This window comes from Garra rufa, chromosome 23 (assembly GCF_049309525.1).
Source record: "Garra rufa chromosome 23, GarRuf1.0, whole genome shotgun sequence".
NCBI classification, from domain to species: Eukaryota; Metazoa; Chordata; class Actinopteri; order Cypriniformes; family Cyprinidae; genus Garra; species Garra rufa.
In genome coordinates, this window is record NC_133383.1 from 36,642,178 (window position 1) to 36,661,556 (window position 19,379).

The 19,379-nt window shown below is 37.0% G+C and overlaps 1 protein-coding gene across 1 annotated transcript in view; it reads left to right on the plus strand.

The window, feature by feature from the left end:
* The first annotated feature begins 38 nt into the window (after positions 1-38).
* rbm18 (RNA binding motif protein 18) overlaps positions 39-19,379 on the plus strand; it is a 21,094-nt gene continuing 1,753 nt past the window's right edge. The window contains exons 1-5 of the mRNA XM_073829567.1: positions 39-190; positions 1,881-1,994; positions 10,849-10,975; positions 11,480-11,560; positions 19,155-19,243. Coding sequence (XP_073685668.1) covers positions 1,888-1,994; positions 10,849-10,975; positions 11,480-11,560; positions 19,155-19,243 — 404 coding nt within the window. The 5' untranslated portion in view covers positions 39-190; positions 1,881-1,887. The remainder of the gene's footprint in view (positions 191-1,880; positions 1,995-10,848; positions 10,976-11,479; positions 11,561-19,154; positions 19,244-19,379) is intronic.

Here is a 19,379-nt window from a genome sequence, read left to right on the forward strand (position 1 = left end):
TCACTCTCCGGCGCCGTTGTTGATGTTATGAATGCTAAGCTAACAGGCTACACTCATCAATGTTTTGTCTGAGTCGTTCGTGTGGCAGATATACGAGATGAATTTTAGGTTTTGAGGCACTGCCACCGAATTTTGTACACGGTATCTTTAGTTTAGGTTTAAAGAGCAGAGGAGAGGAACACGAGAGGAGGTGAGTGCTCTGCTAATGTATGTAATCTGTTAACGTTGCTTGCTAGTTGTTAGCACAACAATCATTCATATGTAAAATTAATTCGTTTTCGGCTAGGTTTGTGTTATTTAGTAGTTACGGGTTTTCTATAATATGACAACGTTTGCATACTAAATGAATGACATGATTTGTAAAATGTCATTTTGATATTATTATCGTCTTCATGCTTCATAAACGTAATTGTCATGATTGTTTTTAAAACTAAGAGGCCTAAAATATAACTGTTCTGCATGTATCACACTCTCATAAGAGAAAAAAATCTAGATATAATATAGATAGATAGAATGGGTGATTGATAGATAGATGTTAGGTATAAAGTCAGATAGATACAGGTAGACATATAGTTGGTTGGTTAGACAGTCAGACATAGATAGATAGATAGATAGATAGATACATGTTGGATAGATAGTAATTCAGATAGATCGATAGACAGATAGATTAATAGACAATCAGTTGGGTGGATAGACAAATTGATAGACACATGATTGAATGATTGTTTAAAAGACAGATAGAGGGTTAGAAAGTCAGATAGATGGATAGATAGAAAGTCAGATAGGTAGACAGTTAGATGCTTAGTTAGATACAGTTAGATAGATTGATGGACAGGCAGATAGATGGTCAGATAGATAGTCAAATATATATATATATATATATATATATATATATAGTTAATTAGATACAGTCAGATAGATAGCTATATTTAGATAGATAGTTGGTTGTTAGACAGTCAGATAGATAGATAGTCAGATAAATATATAGTTAGTTAAAGATAGATAGAGAGATAGATAGACAGTCAGTTAGGTGGATAGACAAATTGATAGTTAGACACACGATTGATTGATTGAATGATTGTTTAAAAGACAGATAGATATAAAGATTTAGATGGTTGATAGATAGATAGATAGATAGATAGATAGATAGATAGATAGATAGATACATAGATAGATAGATAGATAGATAGATAGTCAGATAAATAAATAGTTGGGTGGATAGAAAAATTGATAGACACACGATTGATTGATTGATTTATTAATTGATTGAATGATTGTTTAAAAGACAGATAGATATATAGATAGATGATAGATAGATAGATAAATTCAGATAGATAGACAGTCAGATACAGATAGATAGATGTCAGATAGATAGTCATATAGCTATATATAGTTAATTGGATACAGTCAGATAGATTGTTGCTTGTTAGATAGATAGATGGAAAGAGATAGACAGTCAGTTGTGTGGATAGACAATTGATAGTTAGACACGATTGATTGATGATAGATAGATAGATAGATGTTTGTTAGAAAGTCAGATAGATAGATGTTTGTTAGACAGTCAGATAGATAGACAGATAGATAGATGTTTGTTAGAAAGTCAGATAGATAGATAGTCAGATAAATATATAATTAGTCAGATACAGTCAGACAGACAGATAGATAGATAGATAGATAGATAGATAGATGATAGATAGATATGTGGTTAGATAAATAGTAATTCAGATAGATATATCGAAAGTCAGATAGATAGATAGATAGATAGATGGATAGTTAATTAGTTAGATAGATGAAAGTTACATATATATTCAAATACATATATATTCCTGTGGCACATACTTACCTGAACGCCACTGAAACGTCTCTCTGTGTTTTCTCAGGAGCCTAATGCAGTCCGCTGCAGAGACTGTGGAGAATGCCTCCATCCTGTCAGGTAGCTCGGCGCAGGACGGTCATCGGCTCTGGATCGGCAACATTGACCCCAAAATCACAGAGTGAGTGTTTGCCTGTGCAGTAAGCCAGCACCGCACTGCCTCCCAGACAGACCTGCGGAGCTGCCCGGGTGATTGATTAGCCAAGTGTGTCTTTGTGCTGGAGAATGAGCAGATGACGACAAGGCGTGTTAAAGAGAGCCGCTCGGCCGTGGAGACCTGTTTTGCTGAGGGGCTGCCATCATTTCTCATTCACCTGGCGTGTTTACTTTGTGAACCTGTAGCGGCTGCTCAAGGTGGAGAGGGGGTGGCCGGGTGACACAGAAGGGAAGCGCGAGAGAAATAGCACACGTTGCTGGAGCGCCCCTGGAAAATGTACGGCTTGCCCGGGCTGGCGTCTAGACAGGCGTTTCCTTCCCTCTCGCTCCTCTGTTTTTCTTTAAATAACCTGCTTGAATGAAAACAGCCGTGATGCCCACAGGCTGGTGATTGGGAAGATTAATTAGTTCACATGCTGGGAGTGTTTGTAGTAGCGAGTTCCACTTCAGGGTCCTGCAGATCTCACACGCACACAGTGCTGAGGTCCTGCTATGTGAGGTCAGCAGTCACCCAAAGGCAACTTTTTCCTGGGGTTTCCAAGTAAGTGGATAATTGAGAGTAGTAATTGAGTTGGGAGGTGAAAAGGTACTTTAGGTGCTGCACTGTAGCAGTTGTGGACGATCATCAGAGAGATTGATGAAGAAACCAAGATGGTGAGGTAAAAGCTTTGAGGCATTGATGGCAATGACCTTTTACGACGATTAGGAATTTTGGTCTTGTTTACACTTATTAAAGGATTAGTTTACTTCCAGAACAAAAACTTACAGATAATTTACTCATCCCCTTGTCATCCAAGATGTCTTTCTTACTTCAGTCGTAAAGAAATTATGATTTTTGAGGAAAACATTTCAGGAATGTTCTCCATATAATGGACTTCTATGGTGCCTGTGTGTTTGAACGTCCAAAATGCAGTTTAAATGCAGCTTCAAAGGGCTCTAAATGATCCCAGCCAAGGAAGAAGGGTCTTATCCAGTGAAAAGATTGGTTATTTTTGAAAAACAAAATAAAATTTATATACTTTTTGACCACAAATGCTCATCTCATTTTCTCCTCCAACTTCAAAATCATCCTACATCACTGCAGTTGTACCGACCCAGTATTTACAAAGTGAATGTGCAAAGAAAGTCGAATGCCCTTTTACAAAAAAAAGGTAAAATAGCGATGTAGGGCGATTTTAAAGTTGGAGGAGAACGTTTTTAAGGATAGGACAATGTTTGGCCGAGATACAACTATTTGAAAATCTGCAATCTGAGGGTGCAAAAAAAAATCTAAATACTGAGAAAAATCACTTTAAACTTGTCCAAATAATGTTCCTAGCAATGCATATTACTAATCAGAAATTAAAGTTTGATATATTTACAGTAGGAAATTTACAAAATATCTTCATGGAACATCATCTTTACTTAATGTCCTAAAGATTTTTGCCACAAAAGAAAAATTGATAATTGCTATTGCTACAAATATACCCGTGCTACTTAAGACTGATTTTGTGATCCAGGGTCACATATCATCCTTTATTTGTGTTACAGTAGTTTTTTTTTTTGGCTTTACAGTAACCTAATATTGCGTAGGAGTGGTGCATAATTATAAGAAAAATAATGTCACAATGCAAAAATAATTTAGTGGTCCGAAATACAAGCTTCATTTTTTAATGTGAAATATTTGTGTGAAATATGACATTTCTTGACAGCTTTCGTGAGATTTACTCAGTAGTTTTTGGGATTGAAAACAAAAACACAGTATGAACACTCCATTTGTCTTTCTTGTGTTATTCCCATGTTATTTCCCTGACCTTTGTGCATTAACAAGCAATTTTCATCCATCAGTTCGCAATAAATTAGCAAGCTAAAGTAACATTTTGGAAATTAAAATACGGGAAAAATCAGCTGTGCACATTCATGCTTAGATTCTGATGTAACGGTAATTTATTGCAAAACCGCTTTTTTTGTCAGTCACTACATCAACTTCACAAACAGCCTCATTTGTTTAATATGATTAATCTCAAGACATCACAGATTTGGAAAAGTCTGAAGTACATATTTACAGTTCTGCAAATAGTCAGCAACAAATTTCAGTCAGACAAAAAGAAAATTATTCTGTTCTTTCACCGTAAACTGTTTCTCCTGAGTGCTAATCCATCTACCTTACTGACTGTACATTTCACCATCATCGTTACATTAATCACAAGCTGTAGCTAGATGGAAAAATTACACTTTCTGGACACGGTTGCTTAATTCCTCTCATTGCTTTTCCACTGAAATGTGGTATAAATGAATGACGCTGATTTGTGGTACAGTCAGTGCTTGGGCAACATGACAAGTTACATTGGTGAAATAGCACAGGTCTCATACTTTCCACCTGTTGAATCAGCCCAGGGTGTGTCTCAATCTCAATCCACTAGTGAGGGAAGTACACTTCCCGAGGAGTCAGTCATTTGTAGTGAAGACCCATTGTTAAAATCTTGCTAAAACTGGAAAGTTGTTTCCCAAGCACAGACTAAAGTGCTTTCACGCCTGTAGATCGATTTCTCTGTTCAAAAACATGGATTAAAATTATTACAATGTTGCATTTTATTCTTGGTGCGGTTCGCTTTCACACAGCAAAGTTTCTAAACAGACCAAATGTGTTAATACACATCACGCGCAAATAAATTTTCCTCTCATTGGTCAAAGTTCCACGGGTTATTTTCCGGGATTCCGCTCAGCTGTCATCCGTCAGAATGGAACAACAGCAGCTTTGTAGGTTTATTGTTGCCTTTTTTGTAGCTGTCGTTATATTAATTTATAATTTTAAGCCGGAGTCCAGGATTCATAGGGAAAACATTTTTAAAATGCACCTACTACAAAGAGAGCAATAAGACGGCATTATAAATGAAAAGGCGCGCTTTGATTTTGAATAGTAAAGACGTGCCCAAACACAGACATTCACAGGTTCATTTTAAGAGGTATTAGCTAAACAACAAAGCTACTGCTTTTTCCGGAACTGTAATTACCATTATACATTGATATAGCCTGGTTCGTTGGTCTGTTGGATCAGATTGCTTTCTCACTACAACCGAACCACTCCAGAGTTCGTTTTCAATCGAGCCGAGACCTCGTTCAGGCAATCTTGTACCAATTGGTTTGGCGTGGATCTGAGCTCGATTGCCGTGTTCACATATGCCCAAACAAACCGAGCTAATTCCGAAACAAAGTGCCAGGTGTGAAAGCACTCTTAGGGTGTGTTCAAACTTGTAGTTTGGTTCGTTTGGTTCATTTGGTCCGGACCAAAAAGGAAAATGATACATTTGGTCCTGGTCTGCTTAGCGTTCACACTGGCATTTTTAACAGCAAACCTAAAGATACCGAACCTTAAGGCATAGTGATACGTTCACAACCTGATTGGTCGGGTTTAATGACATATATTTCACCGAACACTCTAAACAAAAGGAAAAGGTGCGTTTAAATTAAAATGGTGCTGAGCAGCTGATCAGTGAATAGGTACTTTGATCTCATTCACCCTCAGCGCCGTTTTAAGTCGAATGCACCTAATGCTGTCTGTAGGACTAAGCATGCTCATTGTTGCGTGTATATGATTTTATTTTCACCACAAATAGTTCATAAAAGGCCCTTTACCTCTTCATTGCTCCATGTTTACCCTCTGCTCATTTTGTTTTGGATACACCACTTGTTCCCTTCGTGAAACCATGTTGCATAGCATTGCATCTTGTTTTCTGTTTTTGGTTCGTTTAGAAGTATATGGTTTGTGTTGCGTTCATATTTCATTCGAACCGCACCAGAGTTTGTTTGGAAATGGACCGAGACCCATCTTTTTAACGGTCTTGGTCCACTTGTTTGGTGCGCACCAGGGTTTGGATGGCAGCGTTCACACTTAAGGCCGGGACACACCAAGCTGATGATCGGCCGCCTGGCCTCGTCGGGCAGTTGGTGGGCATCGGTGAAGCACGTCGGTTCGGTGTGTTCCGCACGTCGGCTCTCGTCGGCTTTCGTCGGGCTCGCGTCGGCCAAAGTTTGCCCGATTCAACATGTTGATTTGGCGTCGGGCTTGTCGGGGCTGTCTGGGAAAGAGAGCGCTCTGATTGGCTGTTCAGACATCGAATCAGAGCGCGTGGAGGACTTGAACGTGAAGTGACGTAACAAGTAAGGAGTCGAGAGGGAACCGGCTCGCTGTCATCATTTCGCAATTCGTACAGTTCTATATACAATACTGCCATCTGCAGGTACGCAACGGTATATCTCCTCACGCATTCGCAGAAAGCACCTTCTAGTTTGTAGTCGGGTGTTGTCAGTTCGGTGTGTTCGAGCTCAGTTTAATTGCCCAGACGCCCGCAGACGCAGCCGACTAGAGGCGACAAGACGGTCGGCTTTCGTCGGCGCTAGTTGGTTGGCGTCGAGTTGGTGTGTCCGGGCTTTACTCAAACGGGCTGCACTAACAGAGCAATCGCACCAGAGTTTGTTTTTATCAAACCGAACATGACAAGTGTGAACACACCCTTTAGACATCACTGCCCCAATATCACCAATTTCCAACATACATATTGACATCATGGGGAACTAGGGTGTGTTTTGGGACACAGCCTAAAAGAACTATGTTGTATACCACACCACAGGTGTTTCACAAGTTCTCAAGGACTTTGGCCTCTGTCAGATCCAACTAAACTAATCCTGCAACTTGAGTGACACAGAGATGCCAGGTGCTGAGGTTTGAGCAACCGATGTTGAGGATGGTGATGACAACATTTCCTCGCTAATGAAAACATCCATCAACATTCACAGAGCTCCGCCTCATCACGCGTGCACAGTCTCCCTGACACAAACATACAAACTCTTTCTTTCAGGGTTGGTTTCCCACAGTTGAGACCTGTGGCGGACGCGGCCGTTCACACAAAGCAGGAGCTGCTGTCGTAATAACAGGCTGACATATTGACCTGTCCATGCTCCGCTGGGGCCCATTTAGGGCCGGTGATGGATCTACCATGTGCCGCAGGTTGTTTGTGCTTTTGGAGGCCTGCTTTGCATTGTCCGTTACGCGAGCAGAAGGGAACAGGAGGCCTGTCCGATGGGACGGCCGAGGAGGAAAACAGCACTGGTCTTAGACCACACCCTATAGTAATCTGAAATAGACACGTGTCTGTTGGAATCTCTTCTTGACCTTGATATCCGTGCTGCTTTCTTGATTCTATGCTGTTATATGTTTCTCAAGGTCTGCATGCTGCACAGCGATACTGAAACGGGAGACGCTGCAGGTGGGTGGGCAGCGCTCCGACTTCTTTGGCCCAAACAGATGACATGCTTGGCTCACGTCAACACTTTCACAAAATACTCCAAGCTTCTTGGACGGACCCCTTCTTCCTCCCAACGGCACATTTTATGGCTCTCTGGGGATGTGCATTGTGGTCTGAAAAAAAAAATTCTACAGGTTGTCCATTTGAATCGGGCCACTATCGATTCAATCTGTGGCAAGTCAGGAAGATCCCATGGCCCGAGTCTGAGAGGGTGGTGGCTGGGAAAGTGCGAAATACTACTTGAAGAAAAGCTCATGGGAGAGTAGGGGAAAACATTAATACTGAAGCCAGGACCCCCAGTTCAATCTGTGTTCCTACCTTTCCAGGATTAAAAATAACCTCAACTATCCAAAACAATAAAGAAATCCCCGGCATCTCCTCGTCTTGGTGCAGGAGGCAACTCCCAGACCGCTCTGGCTGTCATGCTGGAAGAACAACAAAATAGTAAGATGTTCCACAAATATAATGTTGTTTATCCTGAGCGTGCTTCTGATGCTCAGCTCGGTAGCTTTCCCAGCCTTTTCCCAGCTCAAGGAAATGCTTGAATGCCTTCCTGAGCTGCATTACTCAGTCTTTAGATTTTGTTTTCAGGGATGCCCACGTGATGCAACATTCATCACCTTTCCTCAAGATGAGTCATTGGAGATGATGGCAACACTATTTACTTGAGTTTAAACGACAAGTAGAAGCATCCAAGATAGACTTACTGACATTGACACACTGTCAAGAGGTTAATATCATGTCCAGTTTTTCCCCTTCATGTTTTTGCACACTGGTTGCACCACATGACATTTTTAAAGTGCTTGCTTTTCAAGAGCTTCATCCTTTTAATGTATAGTTCATCCAAAAATAGAAATAGAAATTACCCCATGATTTACTCTCAAGGCTTTCCTCTTTCATACAAATACAATCAGAGTTGTAATAAAAATGTCCTGGTTCTTTCAATTTGTAATGGAACTGAATGGCTGTTGAAATTTTGAAGCCCAATAAAGTGCATCCATCCATCCATCATAAAAACTACTCCACATGACTTCGGGGGATTAATAAAGGCCTTTCCAAGTGAAGCGTTGTGTTTTTGTAAGAAAACTATCCAAATAAATTTAAGATATGCCTACATCCTACGTCATCCATTGGAACGCCACTCTCTCATAAACGCATGTATGTCAGTTAGCGGAAGCTATGACGTTTTATAAAGTTTTGGATAAAGATATTTTTCTAACACAAACGCATTGATTCGCTTAAGGAGGCCTTTATTAACCCTCTGAGCCATGTGAAGAACTTTTCATGATGGATGTATGGACTTTTTGGGCTTTTTAATCTCAACACCCATTCACTGCTGCTCAGAAGTTTGGAATCAGTAAGATTTTTTTATGTTTTTAAAAACAGAAAGAAAGTAATATTATGAAATATTATTGCAGTTCAAAATATTTTTTTATATATACTTTAAAATATAATTTATTTCTGTGATGCAAAGATGAATTTTCATCAGCCATTACTCCAGTCTTCAGTGTCACATGATCCTCTTAGAAATCATTCTTATATGCTGAATTATTATCAATGTTGGAAACGGTTGTGCTGCTTAATAATTTTTGGAACCTGTGATACGTTTTTCAGGATTCTTTGAATAAAAAGTTAAAAAGAAAAGCATTCAAAATAGAAATCTTTTCTAACAATATAAGTCTTTACTATCACTTTTTATCAATTTCACAAATCCTTGTTAAATAAAAGTTTAAATTTCTTTCAAAGAGAGAAAGGAAGAAAAAAAATTACTGACCCCAAACTTTGAATGAAGTTTTTGTTACAAAAGTTTTCTATTTTAAATAAATGTTTATCTTTATAACATTTTATTTAACAAAGAATCCTGAAAAAAGTATCACATGTACCAAAAAATAATTAAGCATCACAACTGTTTCCAACACTGATAATAAATCAGCATATTAGAATAATTTCTAAAGGATCATGTGACATTGAATACTGAAGTAATGATGCTGAAAATTCAGCTTTGCATCACAGGAATAAATTATATTTTACAGTATATTAACATAGAAAACCAATATAAATTGCAATAACATTTTACAATATTACTGTTTTTTTTTCTCTGTATTTCTAATCAAATAAACACAGCCTTGATGAGCAGAAAAGAAAGCATTAAAAAATCTTACTGATCCCAAACCTTTGAGCGGCAGTGTAACTCCAACTGTATTCGTCTGAAAGAAGGAAGTCATATACACCTAGGATGACTGAAGGGTGAGTAAACCATTGGGTAATTTTAATTTTTGGTTGAACTATCCCGTTAATGAGGCTTTAATGATCTCTTTTATGAAAAACATGTTTTTCAAGCAATTTATAAAAATTCCATTTTTATTGTGTTTTTGACAAATTCATAGAGCATCATGTCATCGAACCTTGGCGTTGCTTTCGTCAATGTGGTTTTGCCAACATTCTCCAAAAACTTTAGGTGCAAATAGAGTCATGTTCACGCAGTGTTCAGTCACATTAAATGTTAACGGTTCGGATGACATACAGGTGAACATGCAGAAGCAAGGATACTTGCAAACACTCTCTTTTATGTATGGACCGCATGCTAGACTGCTCTCGAATGCTGTGGACATGCTTGTTTGAAGAAGCCTATTTGTACGAAGCTCTCTTTGTTTGAATAGCACAGGTTCAGCGTGAAGTTCTCTTGGAAAGAAATTCATTATTCTTGTTTCACGAGAACTCTCTGCCTGTACTCTTGGCTGTATCGAAGAACTGACCGGTTGCTTTTCTTTCACTAGACTTTCATTTTTGGCTGGCTAGTTTTTCACCCCAACCTTCATTCATATAGAGACCACGCCAAGCCACCTGGGTTTTGTATGCAACACCCATTTTTTTTTTTTTTTTTACAAATCAATTCCTGATGGATGCATGTCCCATTTTCACTTGGAAATATGTCACATTTTGGAAGTTGTGCAACCACAATCACTTTGTGGAAAACAAAAGATGATTTTTTGAAGAATGTTTCAGCTGTTTTGGTCTATACATTGTAGGTTAATAGGGTCCAAAATGGCATTCAAACCCGTCGACCTTGATTAAGTAACAAATAATCACGACTGTGTTTTTGGCAGTAATAATAGACTTGCATCTTCCATGGCAGCAGGTTATTGAAGCTGTACTTGTCGCAATTGTTTGTCTTAAATTAAACTCTTGAGGGAATTCAGTCTTCCGCTTTTTAATATCCTCATTGTCCCTGTGCTGTATCCTTTGTATTGTGTTAATAAAAGATTTACAGCAGCTAAAAAGGTGTAAAGAGACCTGTCATTCTGATCAAGCCTTGTTTACAAAGAATTATAGTGCCATGACATGCATTATTCCCTTGTGGCTTTAATCACTCATTTTTAATGCTTGGTCATTACAATTATTAGTGCCATTTATTAAAGGAAGCATCACGATCACAATCGCTCCATAATTGAAGTGTCCAAAAAGGCAAATATACTTCAAGTGTTACAAAAAGATAAACACACTTCAAAATAAAACCACTTTGTGTTCTTGCAGGTACCACCTAGTGAAGCTCCTGGAGAAGTTTGGCAAAGTGAAGCAGTTTGATTTCCTCTTCCATAAGTCGGGTCCTCTGGAGGGACAGCCAAGAGGATACTGCTTTGTCAACTTCCACACCAAAGAGGTTCTGTTCAGTCTTCTTTACAAAATCAGAAAATTAACAACCCAAAATGCCAAAGGAAGTGTCTGTTTTGATCCAGTAATGATATGCAAGTCTTTAAGAGGCACCCAGACAGCTGATGGAGATAAGGAACCCTTGGCTCTCTGGAGTGTAATATGAGGCAGTCCCAAGGGTGTTGTTGAAGGGGAAATGTGTGTTTACAGATCTCATTCACGCCCTTCATGAGAGCTTGGAAAACTAGTGATCCATCATCAGCCATTATTGTTCCCTATCATTACGCCATGCTTCCAGCAACAGCCAGAAACTAGAAAGTAGCAAACAAACACACAAGAAGGTTCAGAATCCAGACACTTCAGAAGTGATCTTTGAACAGGATTAATAGAGGATTTCAAAAATAGACATTTAATGATAGTGTCAGAGTTTAGTGACGTTTGTAGATGCATGCATAATTGTGATCATCATAAAAGCAGAAAATCTGTCATAAGCAGTGTTTTTTCTTCATCGCAGGAGGCTGAAAGGGCTATTCAGCGGTTGAATGGAAAACTGGCACTTTCTAAGAAGTTAGTGGTGCGTTGGGCTCATGCACAGGTAAAGGTGGGTATCATATAAGTTGTGCTGTTTGCTAAGGCAATCATTACTATTACTATTTTTATACTATAGCTTAGTGCTTTGTTAAAATCTTAGTAATTCTTTACAATAAGGTTTCATTGATTAAAGGGGTTATTGGATGCCCATTTTCCACAAGTTCATATGATTCTTTAGGGTCTTAATGAGAAGTCTCTAATATACTTTGGTTAAAATTTCTCAATAGTAGTGTAAAAAAAACATCCTTTTACCTTGTCAAAATCAGCTCTGCAAAATATCAGCTTGTTTTATCACATGGGCCCTTTAAATGCAAATGAGCTTCGCTCGCCCCGCCCCTCTCTGCTGAGGGATTATGAGCCGTAATGTTTACTTCAGTCGCATTTAGCCACGTTTAGCCACGTTTAGCCACGTTAGCACATTATTAAGAAAGGCCATTTGCAAAGATGCATAAAAAACCCTTATACTCACTTCTGCTGTGTGTGAAGCTGCATCAGGAATGATTCACATGAACATAGATGCATATGTAGATCGGGATCTGCAATTTCCTGTTAAAAACGAAAGTAACGCTAAACCCCTGCCTCTTAAGCGGCTCAGATGTCGGGAGTAAATGGCGACTGCTATGTTCATTATTACATCCAACAACAGAACACCTCAATCACTCAATGAGAGTCTTCCTCTGCACCCCAGTCAACACAATGGTGATCGTATTCGACTGTTTCAGCTCGGTGAGGGCGGGTCTAAGGTAAAACGCTCATGTCAATCAACTGTGTTTCGTCACACCGACAAGAAGCTGAGAATGAGCTGATTTTAAAAAGGGGATATTCCTTTTAAAGATACCACTGGGTGGATTTTTATCATTGTAGGGTGGTTGTGTACACAAACTGCCAACACACATTAATGTTCAAACAACATGTGAAAGTTAGTTTTGCATCCGATGACCCCTTTAACATTAGCTAATGCATTAATTAACATGAACTAACAATGAACAACACACACTGCTGTTCAAAAGTTTGTGACCAGTAGGATTTTTAATGTCTTTTTAGCTGTTTATTTGATTAAAAACACAAAAAACAATAATATTGTGAAATATCATTGCAGTTTAAAAAAGTTGTTTTCTATTTTAAAATATTTTAAAACAAAGCAAAGCAGAATTTTCTGCGTCATTACTCCAGTCTTTAGTGTCACATGATTCTTCAGCAATCATTCTGATATGCTGATTTATTACTTTTATTATCAATGTTGGAAACAGTTGTTCTGCTTAATATTTTGTTAGAACCTGTGATACTTTTTTTTAGCATGAATAAAACATTATATTTAAAACAGAACATGTTCTTTCTTTCTTTCTTTGAAAGATATTAATACTTTTATTCAGCAAGGAGGTGTTAAATGGATAAAAAGTGATAGTAAAGACTTACAGTGTTAGAAAAGATTTCTATTTGGAATAAATGCTGTTCTTTTTAACTTTTTATTCATCAAAGAGTCCTAAAAAAAGTATCACAGGTTTCCAACATTGATAATAAATCAGCATATTAGACTAATTTCTAAAGGATCATGTGACACTGAAGACTTGAGTGATGATGCTGAAAATTCAGCTTTGTATCTCAGAAATAAACTATGTTTTAAAGTATATTAAAATTGAACATTGTTATTCTGCAATAATATTTCATAATTTTACCTTTTTCTGTATTTTTGATCAAATAAATGGAACCTTGATGAGCATGAGAGACTTACAAATTTTACTGATCCCAAACTTTTGAATGGCAATATATTTTTTACAGCATTTATTATTTTTTGTTAATATTAGTTAGTTATTAATATTTTCATGTTCATGTTAGTTCATAGTACAACTTTGATACAACTTGAAATTTTGAACGTAATATTAACTAAGATTAATAAATAAATATACATATTGTTCATGTTAACTAATATAGTTAATCCATGTAAACAAATAAAACCTTTTGTAAAGTGTTGCCAAAATCTCTAACCCTCAATAACTGCACTGTTTTTGGAGGAGTAATTAATAATTCATTTATAATTCATGTTTAATTCATATATTCAAATAATTATTTTTATTTTTTTATATCAATCAGACTTTTGCCTGAAAGATGATAAAATAGGACAAAATTTAACTTATGTTGAAGGAAGGCCATATCTAGAGACCAAAAAATCATAGGCATTGTTCAGACTGAATTTTTAATGTGGTTTTCATCTTTTATTGCATGACATTTTAATGTCTGATATAAAGCTTATAAATATATCACATAATTTAATTTAAAAATATAAATAATACACAACATTGCTCAAAATAAATTAACATTTATTTTATATAATATTTCTTAGTTTTAAATAATTGTACACTTTAAAAAAAAAAAACTTTATTTGCACTTGATAAAAAATGAATTGGAAAAACATTATTTACACAACTTGATTATGTTCTTTAGTTTTACTTTCACTGTTTTTTTCCCACAATAAAAACAATTCTTAAATTAAAAATATTAAAAATATATACTTGCGTTCAAATGTTCAAACAGTATCAGCAAGGTTGCATGGTAAAAATAAATAAATAAATTAGGGGTGGGCATAGATTAATTTTTTTAATCTAGATTAATCTAGATTAAATTTTGGAATTAATCTAGATTAATCTAGATTAAAATGGCTAATTTGAATTCTGCTGAAGGCATTCAGAATATGTGTGCTACCCAAATAATGACTTAAAGTCTTTGAGAATGGATCATAAAGCTCATGAAGCTGTTCTATGATAATTTGTTGATGAAAATAAATTATGTTCAATTAGATGTACTTGTGTTTACTAACTAACTAACAATGAAATTATTTTTTCTACCTATTAGATTGTGTTTTTTTTAACGTCAACACCTACCCAACCCATTACATGTTACACCGTACTTTTATTTTGACAGGTTGCCGAGAAGTTTCTGTGTATACAGTATGATATGATGCTAGTTTTCTCAAATGAAACGGTAAAAGTGACACTCACAGCAGTTTGGGAGATTGAGTTTATCTGTTCATGTGAGATGCAAATGCCAAAAATTACCGGGAGCGTCACGTGTGTTTCAGTATGCGTGTAGTAAAAGCGCGTCTCCGCCATGCATACATACAGCTAGGCAAACGGAACATATCGGATTCATATTAAAACGGTCTTTTTGCATTTCAGTTTTCACATACACTAGTCCATATCGCGATTTGAATTAAGTGACTGACCAACATTTGATTTATGAATCCAAAAAACGACGAATTTACGTGGCATTTCGCTATAGTAGATTCGGTTTTTATGAATGGAGGATGACGCGATCCCGTCTGTGTTTTGGCGGAGGAGACTTAAATGCGCGACCATATTCTACTACAGTCTTCGGTATACATCCGCGTTAAACTATCAAGGTGAAAGTCATCATAGCTTGCGTAGTTTAGACCCAGCTCCCAACCCAAATTTGAGAATAGATTAACGGCGTTATTTTTTTTATCGCGCGATAAGAGTTTCACGTTAACGCAGCACGTTAACGCCGATAACGGCCCACCACTAAAATAAATACAATAACAGGTAATATTATGAAATATTGAAAATAACCTTCAATTGTAATATCTTTTAAAATGTAATTTTGTGCATCATTACTCCAGTTTTCATTGTCACATGATCCTTCAGAAATCATTCTGATATGCTGATTTGCTCTTCAAGAAACGTTTTTTAAATAATATTTTTGGTAATGTTTTTTTTAAGAATTTTTGGTCCATAGAAAGTAAAAAATAACTGAATTGATTAGAAATCTTTTGTAACATTACAAATGGCATTTTTAATAAGTTTAATGTATCCTAGCTAAAAAAAAGTAAAAAAAAAAACTTACAGACCCCAAACCTTTTAACCATTTTTTTTTTTTTTTTTTTACAATTTTTTAACATTTTAATTATTAAAAAATATGTATTTTTGCACAGCTGACAAAATCTATCATTCATGTTAATACTTTTTATTATTTAACAAAAAGTTAAAACTAAAACAATGTTGTTTTCAACATTTTGTCGTCAGTAAAAAGTGGACATTTCACATTCAATATGTCACGAAACGTACAAGGGGGTACGTATTTCGCATCTTGCGAAAAAGTTCCCACAGGTATGTTTTCATCATAATATCAGGTTGCCTCTAACTGTGGCATCTGCAGTTTTCTGCGACAAATGTTCAGATTTGGATACTGTGCTCAGTGCTATAATCAATGGCAAAAAGGAATCTAAACAGGCTAGCACATAACTTGCCATTTGAATAGCACGTTTAGAAAAGTATGAATGGTGCCATGTAGACTTGAGGGTGGGCTGTTTTGACTTGGGCCACCCAGTAACCACTCAAAACATCCTAGCAACACTCAAAGCACCTTAGCAACCACAAAGCAGCAACCTAAAAACACCTTAACATCATGCCTGAGACTTCAGTCCATCAATGACATGAATAAATGTGTCTATTGTTGTTTCATGGAATATCTGCAAGCGCTACAACAAAACAGACCATAAAGATCACAGATCACATGTATAGTTGAGCTATAGAGAGAGGGGCTCCTGAGGCTGCCCGGCTCCTTAACAATAGGCAGCTGCCTCTGGGAGTGAGGAAATCCTGTATGGTTGAGAATCGCGCCCCTCCTGCGCACCCCTTCGGCCCCTCCCCGTCTGAGGGGAACCAGGCTGGGGTCAAGGTCAACAGTGCAGAGTTGTTGACAACAAGTAGCAGCAGACAGGTCTGGTTCCAGGTCCTCTTGACCACCTCCACCCAACACTCAGCTCATTGTGGGGCTGGTGAAAGTGTTGGACTTGTCTGGATATCGGTGTATTCTTCAGTGCTGTGTTTATATCAGTCGTGCCCTTTGAAGGCCTCTGGTTCAGTGAAGCTGTGGTGCATTTAAAATTGGCTTCCTTTTTATATGTAGTTGTTTGGGTGGAGTGTTGCGATCTAAAGGAAAATAAACAGAAGATAAATGCTGAAATGATTGTAACCTAATGGATCAGAAACAGGGCCAATAGACGATGCATTCATCCATCGTCGTCCGTAGAAGTGATACATCATGTCTGGAAAGGAAATGACGTGTACTATGGAATAAATACGAGATGGAAGGAAAATATACAGTGGTGTGAAAAAGTGTTGGCCCCCTTCCTGATTCTTTATTTTTTTGTATGTTTGTCACACTTTAATGTTTCAGATCATCAAACAAATTTAAATATTAATCAAAGATAACACAAGTAAACAAAACATGCAGTTTTTGAAAGTTTTTTTATTATGAAGGGAGAACAAAATCCAAACCCACATGGCCCTGTGTGAAAAAGTGTTTGCCCCCTAAACTTAATAACTGGTTGGGCCACCCTTAGCAGCAACAACTGCAATCAAGCGTTTATGATAACTCGTAATGAGTCTGTTACAGCGCTGTGCAGGAATTTTGGCCACTCATCTTGGTAGAATTGTTGTAATTCAGCCACATTGGAGTGTTTTCCAGCATGAACCACCTTTTTAAGGTCATGCCACAGCATCTCAATAGGATTCAGGTCAGGACTTTGACTAGGCCACTCCAAAGTCTTAATTTTGTTTTTCTTCAGCCATTCAGAGGTGGATTTGCTGGTGTGTTCTGGATCATTTTCCTGCTGCAGAACCCAAGTTCGCTTCAGCTTGAGGTCACAAACAGATAGCTGGACATTGTCCTTCAGGATTTTTTGGTAGACAGCAGAATTCATGGTTCCATTTATCACAGCAAGTCTTCCAGGTCCAGAAGCAGCAAAACAGCCCCAGACCATCGCACTACCAGCACCATATTTTACTGCTGGTATGATGTTCTTTTTCTGAAATGCTGTGTTACTTTTATGCCAGATGTAATGGGACACACACCTTCCAGAAAGTTCAGCTTTTGTCTCGTCAGTCCACAGAGTATTTCCCCCAAAGTCTTGGGGATCATCAAGATGTGTTCTGGCAAAACTGAGACGAGCCTTTATGTTCTTTTTGCTCAGCAGCGGTTTTCGTCTTGGAGCTCTGCCATTCAGGCCATTTTTGCCCAGTCTCTTTCTTATGGTGGAGTCATGAACACTGACCTTAACTGCAGTGGGGGTTCTTTTATTATAAATGTATTAATCATCAATTTTGATTAATTTAAAACATACTTGCCAAATAAAAGTATTATTACTTTTAATGATTCTATCATTTAAAAAAATTATACTGACTCCAAGCTTTTGAATGGTATAGTGTATAATATTACAAAACTTTTTATTTCAGATACATGAGCTCTTTGGATCTTTCTAGTCATCAAAGAATCCTGAAAATGTACTCAACTGTTTTAAAGATTGGTGATGATGATGATGATGATAATAATAATAATAATAATAATAATAATAATAATAATAATAATACATGTTTCTTGAACAGCAAATCAGCATATTAGGAATGATTTCTGAAGGATCATGTGACACTGAAGACTGGAGTAATGATGCTGAAAATTTAGCTTTGATCACAGGAATAAATTACATTTAAAAATATATTCAAATTGAAAGCAGATATTTTAAATAGCAATAATATTTCGCAATTTTTGCTGTACTTTGGACCAAATAAATGCCGGCTTGGTGAGCAGAAGAGACTTTTTTTATGTTTTTTAAAACAAAAAAATCGTACTTTTCAAAAACTTTCGACTAGTACTGTATATATTTTGGTTTCTAGATGTGGTCATTCTATATATATATATATATATATATATATATATATATATATATATATATATATATATATATATATAATTTACATTTATATATAATTTATATTTATTTCCTGTTTTATCATCCACCATGTCTGTTTGCAATAGCACTGCTCATTATGAATGATTTAAAGTATCATTTGCTTATGTACAGTAGTAGCTACATGCCAAAGTTTACTTTGGTTTAGCAATTTGGAACAGCAAACACTAAATATTGGCCAACTCTTTATTATTCAAACAAAATCGATCCCAACAGATAAAACTTCCTTCCTAAAATGAGATAAGTTCCAGACCACACTATTTGACACTTCATATTTAGTTTAACTCAATAAATGTGACTCATTACAGAAATCAAATGTATTGCGTAAGCAGCCTCATATTGTCTTCAATTGTGTTTCGATATTTTCTTGTCATGTCAAGTTGTTTTTCAATAGGTGGTGACATATTTAAGAGTTTTAGAGAAAAAAGACACATTTTGTCAGTTTTTTATTTAAAACTCTTAAATATGTGTCATCACAAATTGCAAAGCATTTTCCAATCTCTCATCAAATCTCTCTTTGTTTTTATTCCCCACAGATTCCCGTGAGCTATCATCATCCTCATGGTCGCAAGGCTTGTTGGATGGACGTTTTTGAGTGGAATGAATGTTTATGACGTTGCATAGCCCAACTTTTCCCACACTACTCCAAGGGAGCATATGACTAATAAGCAGCCAACTCTTGTTTTTTTTTTTTTTTTTTTTTTTTTTCTTTCCCTGGTCTCTAATGCAACCAAATGAGTTTAAGTTACAAAATACCCAGCAAGTTAAACAACCCCTCAGCACAAACTGTCTTGTATTCATCCTGGTGTGTGTGTGTGTGTTTGTTGTCTTTCAGAAGTTCGAACCCTTCAGAGGAGACAAAAACCTGCCGGCCAGTTTAGAGCCTTCATCCAGTGAAGCCGAGGAGCTGCCAACCACACTGAGGTTTGGGAACGTTACCACTCCAAAAACTCTGTTTCCTTTCATTTTCTTCCATGTTTCGAAATTCTCCTGTTCGCTTTCCCTGTTTTTGTTTTCGTTTTCAACCGTTCCCTTTCCAAATGGCCTCGAGCTCACATTG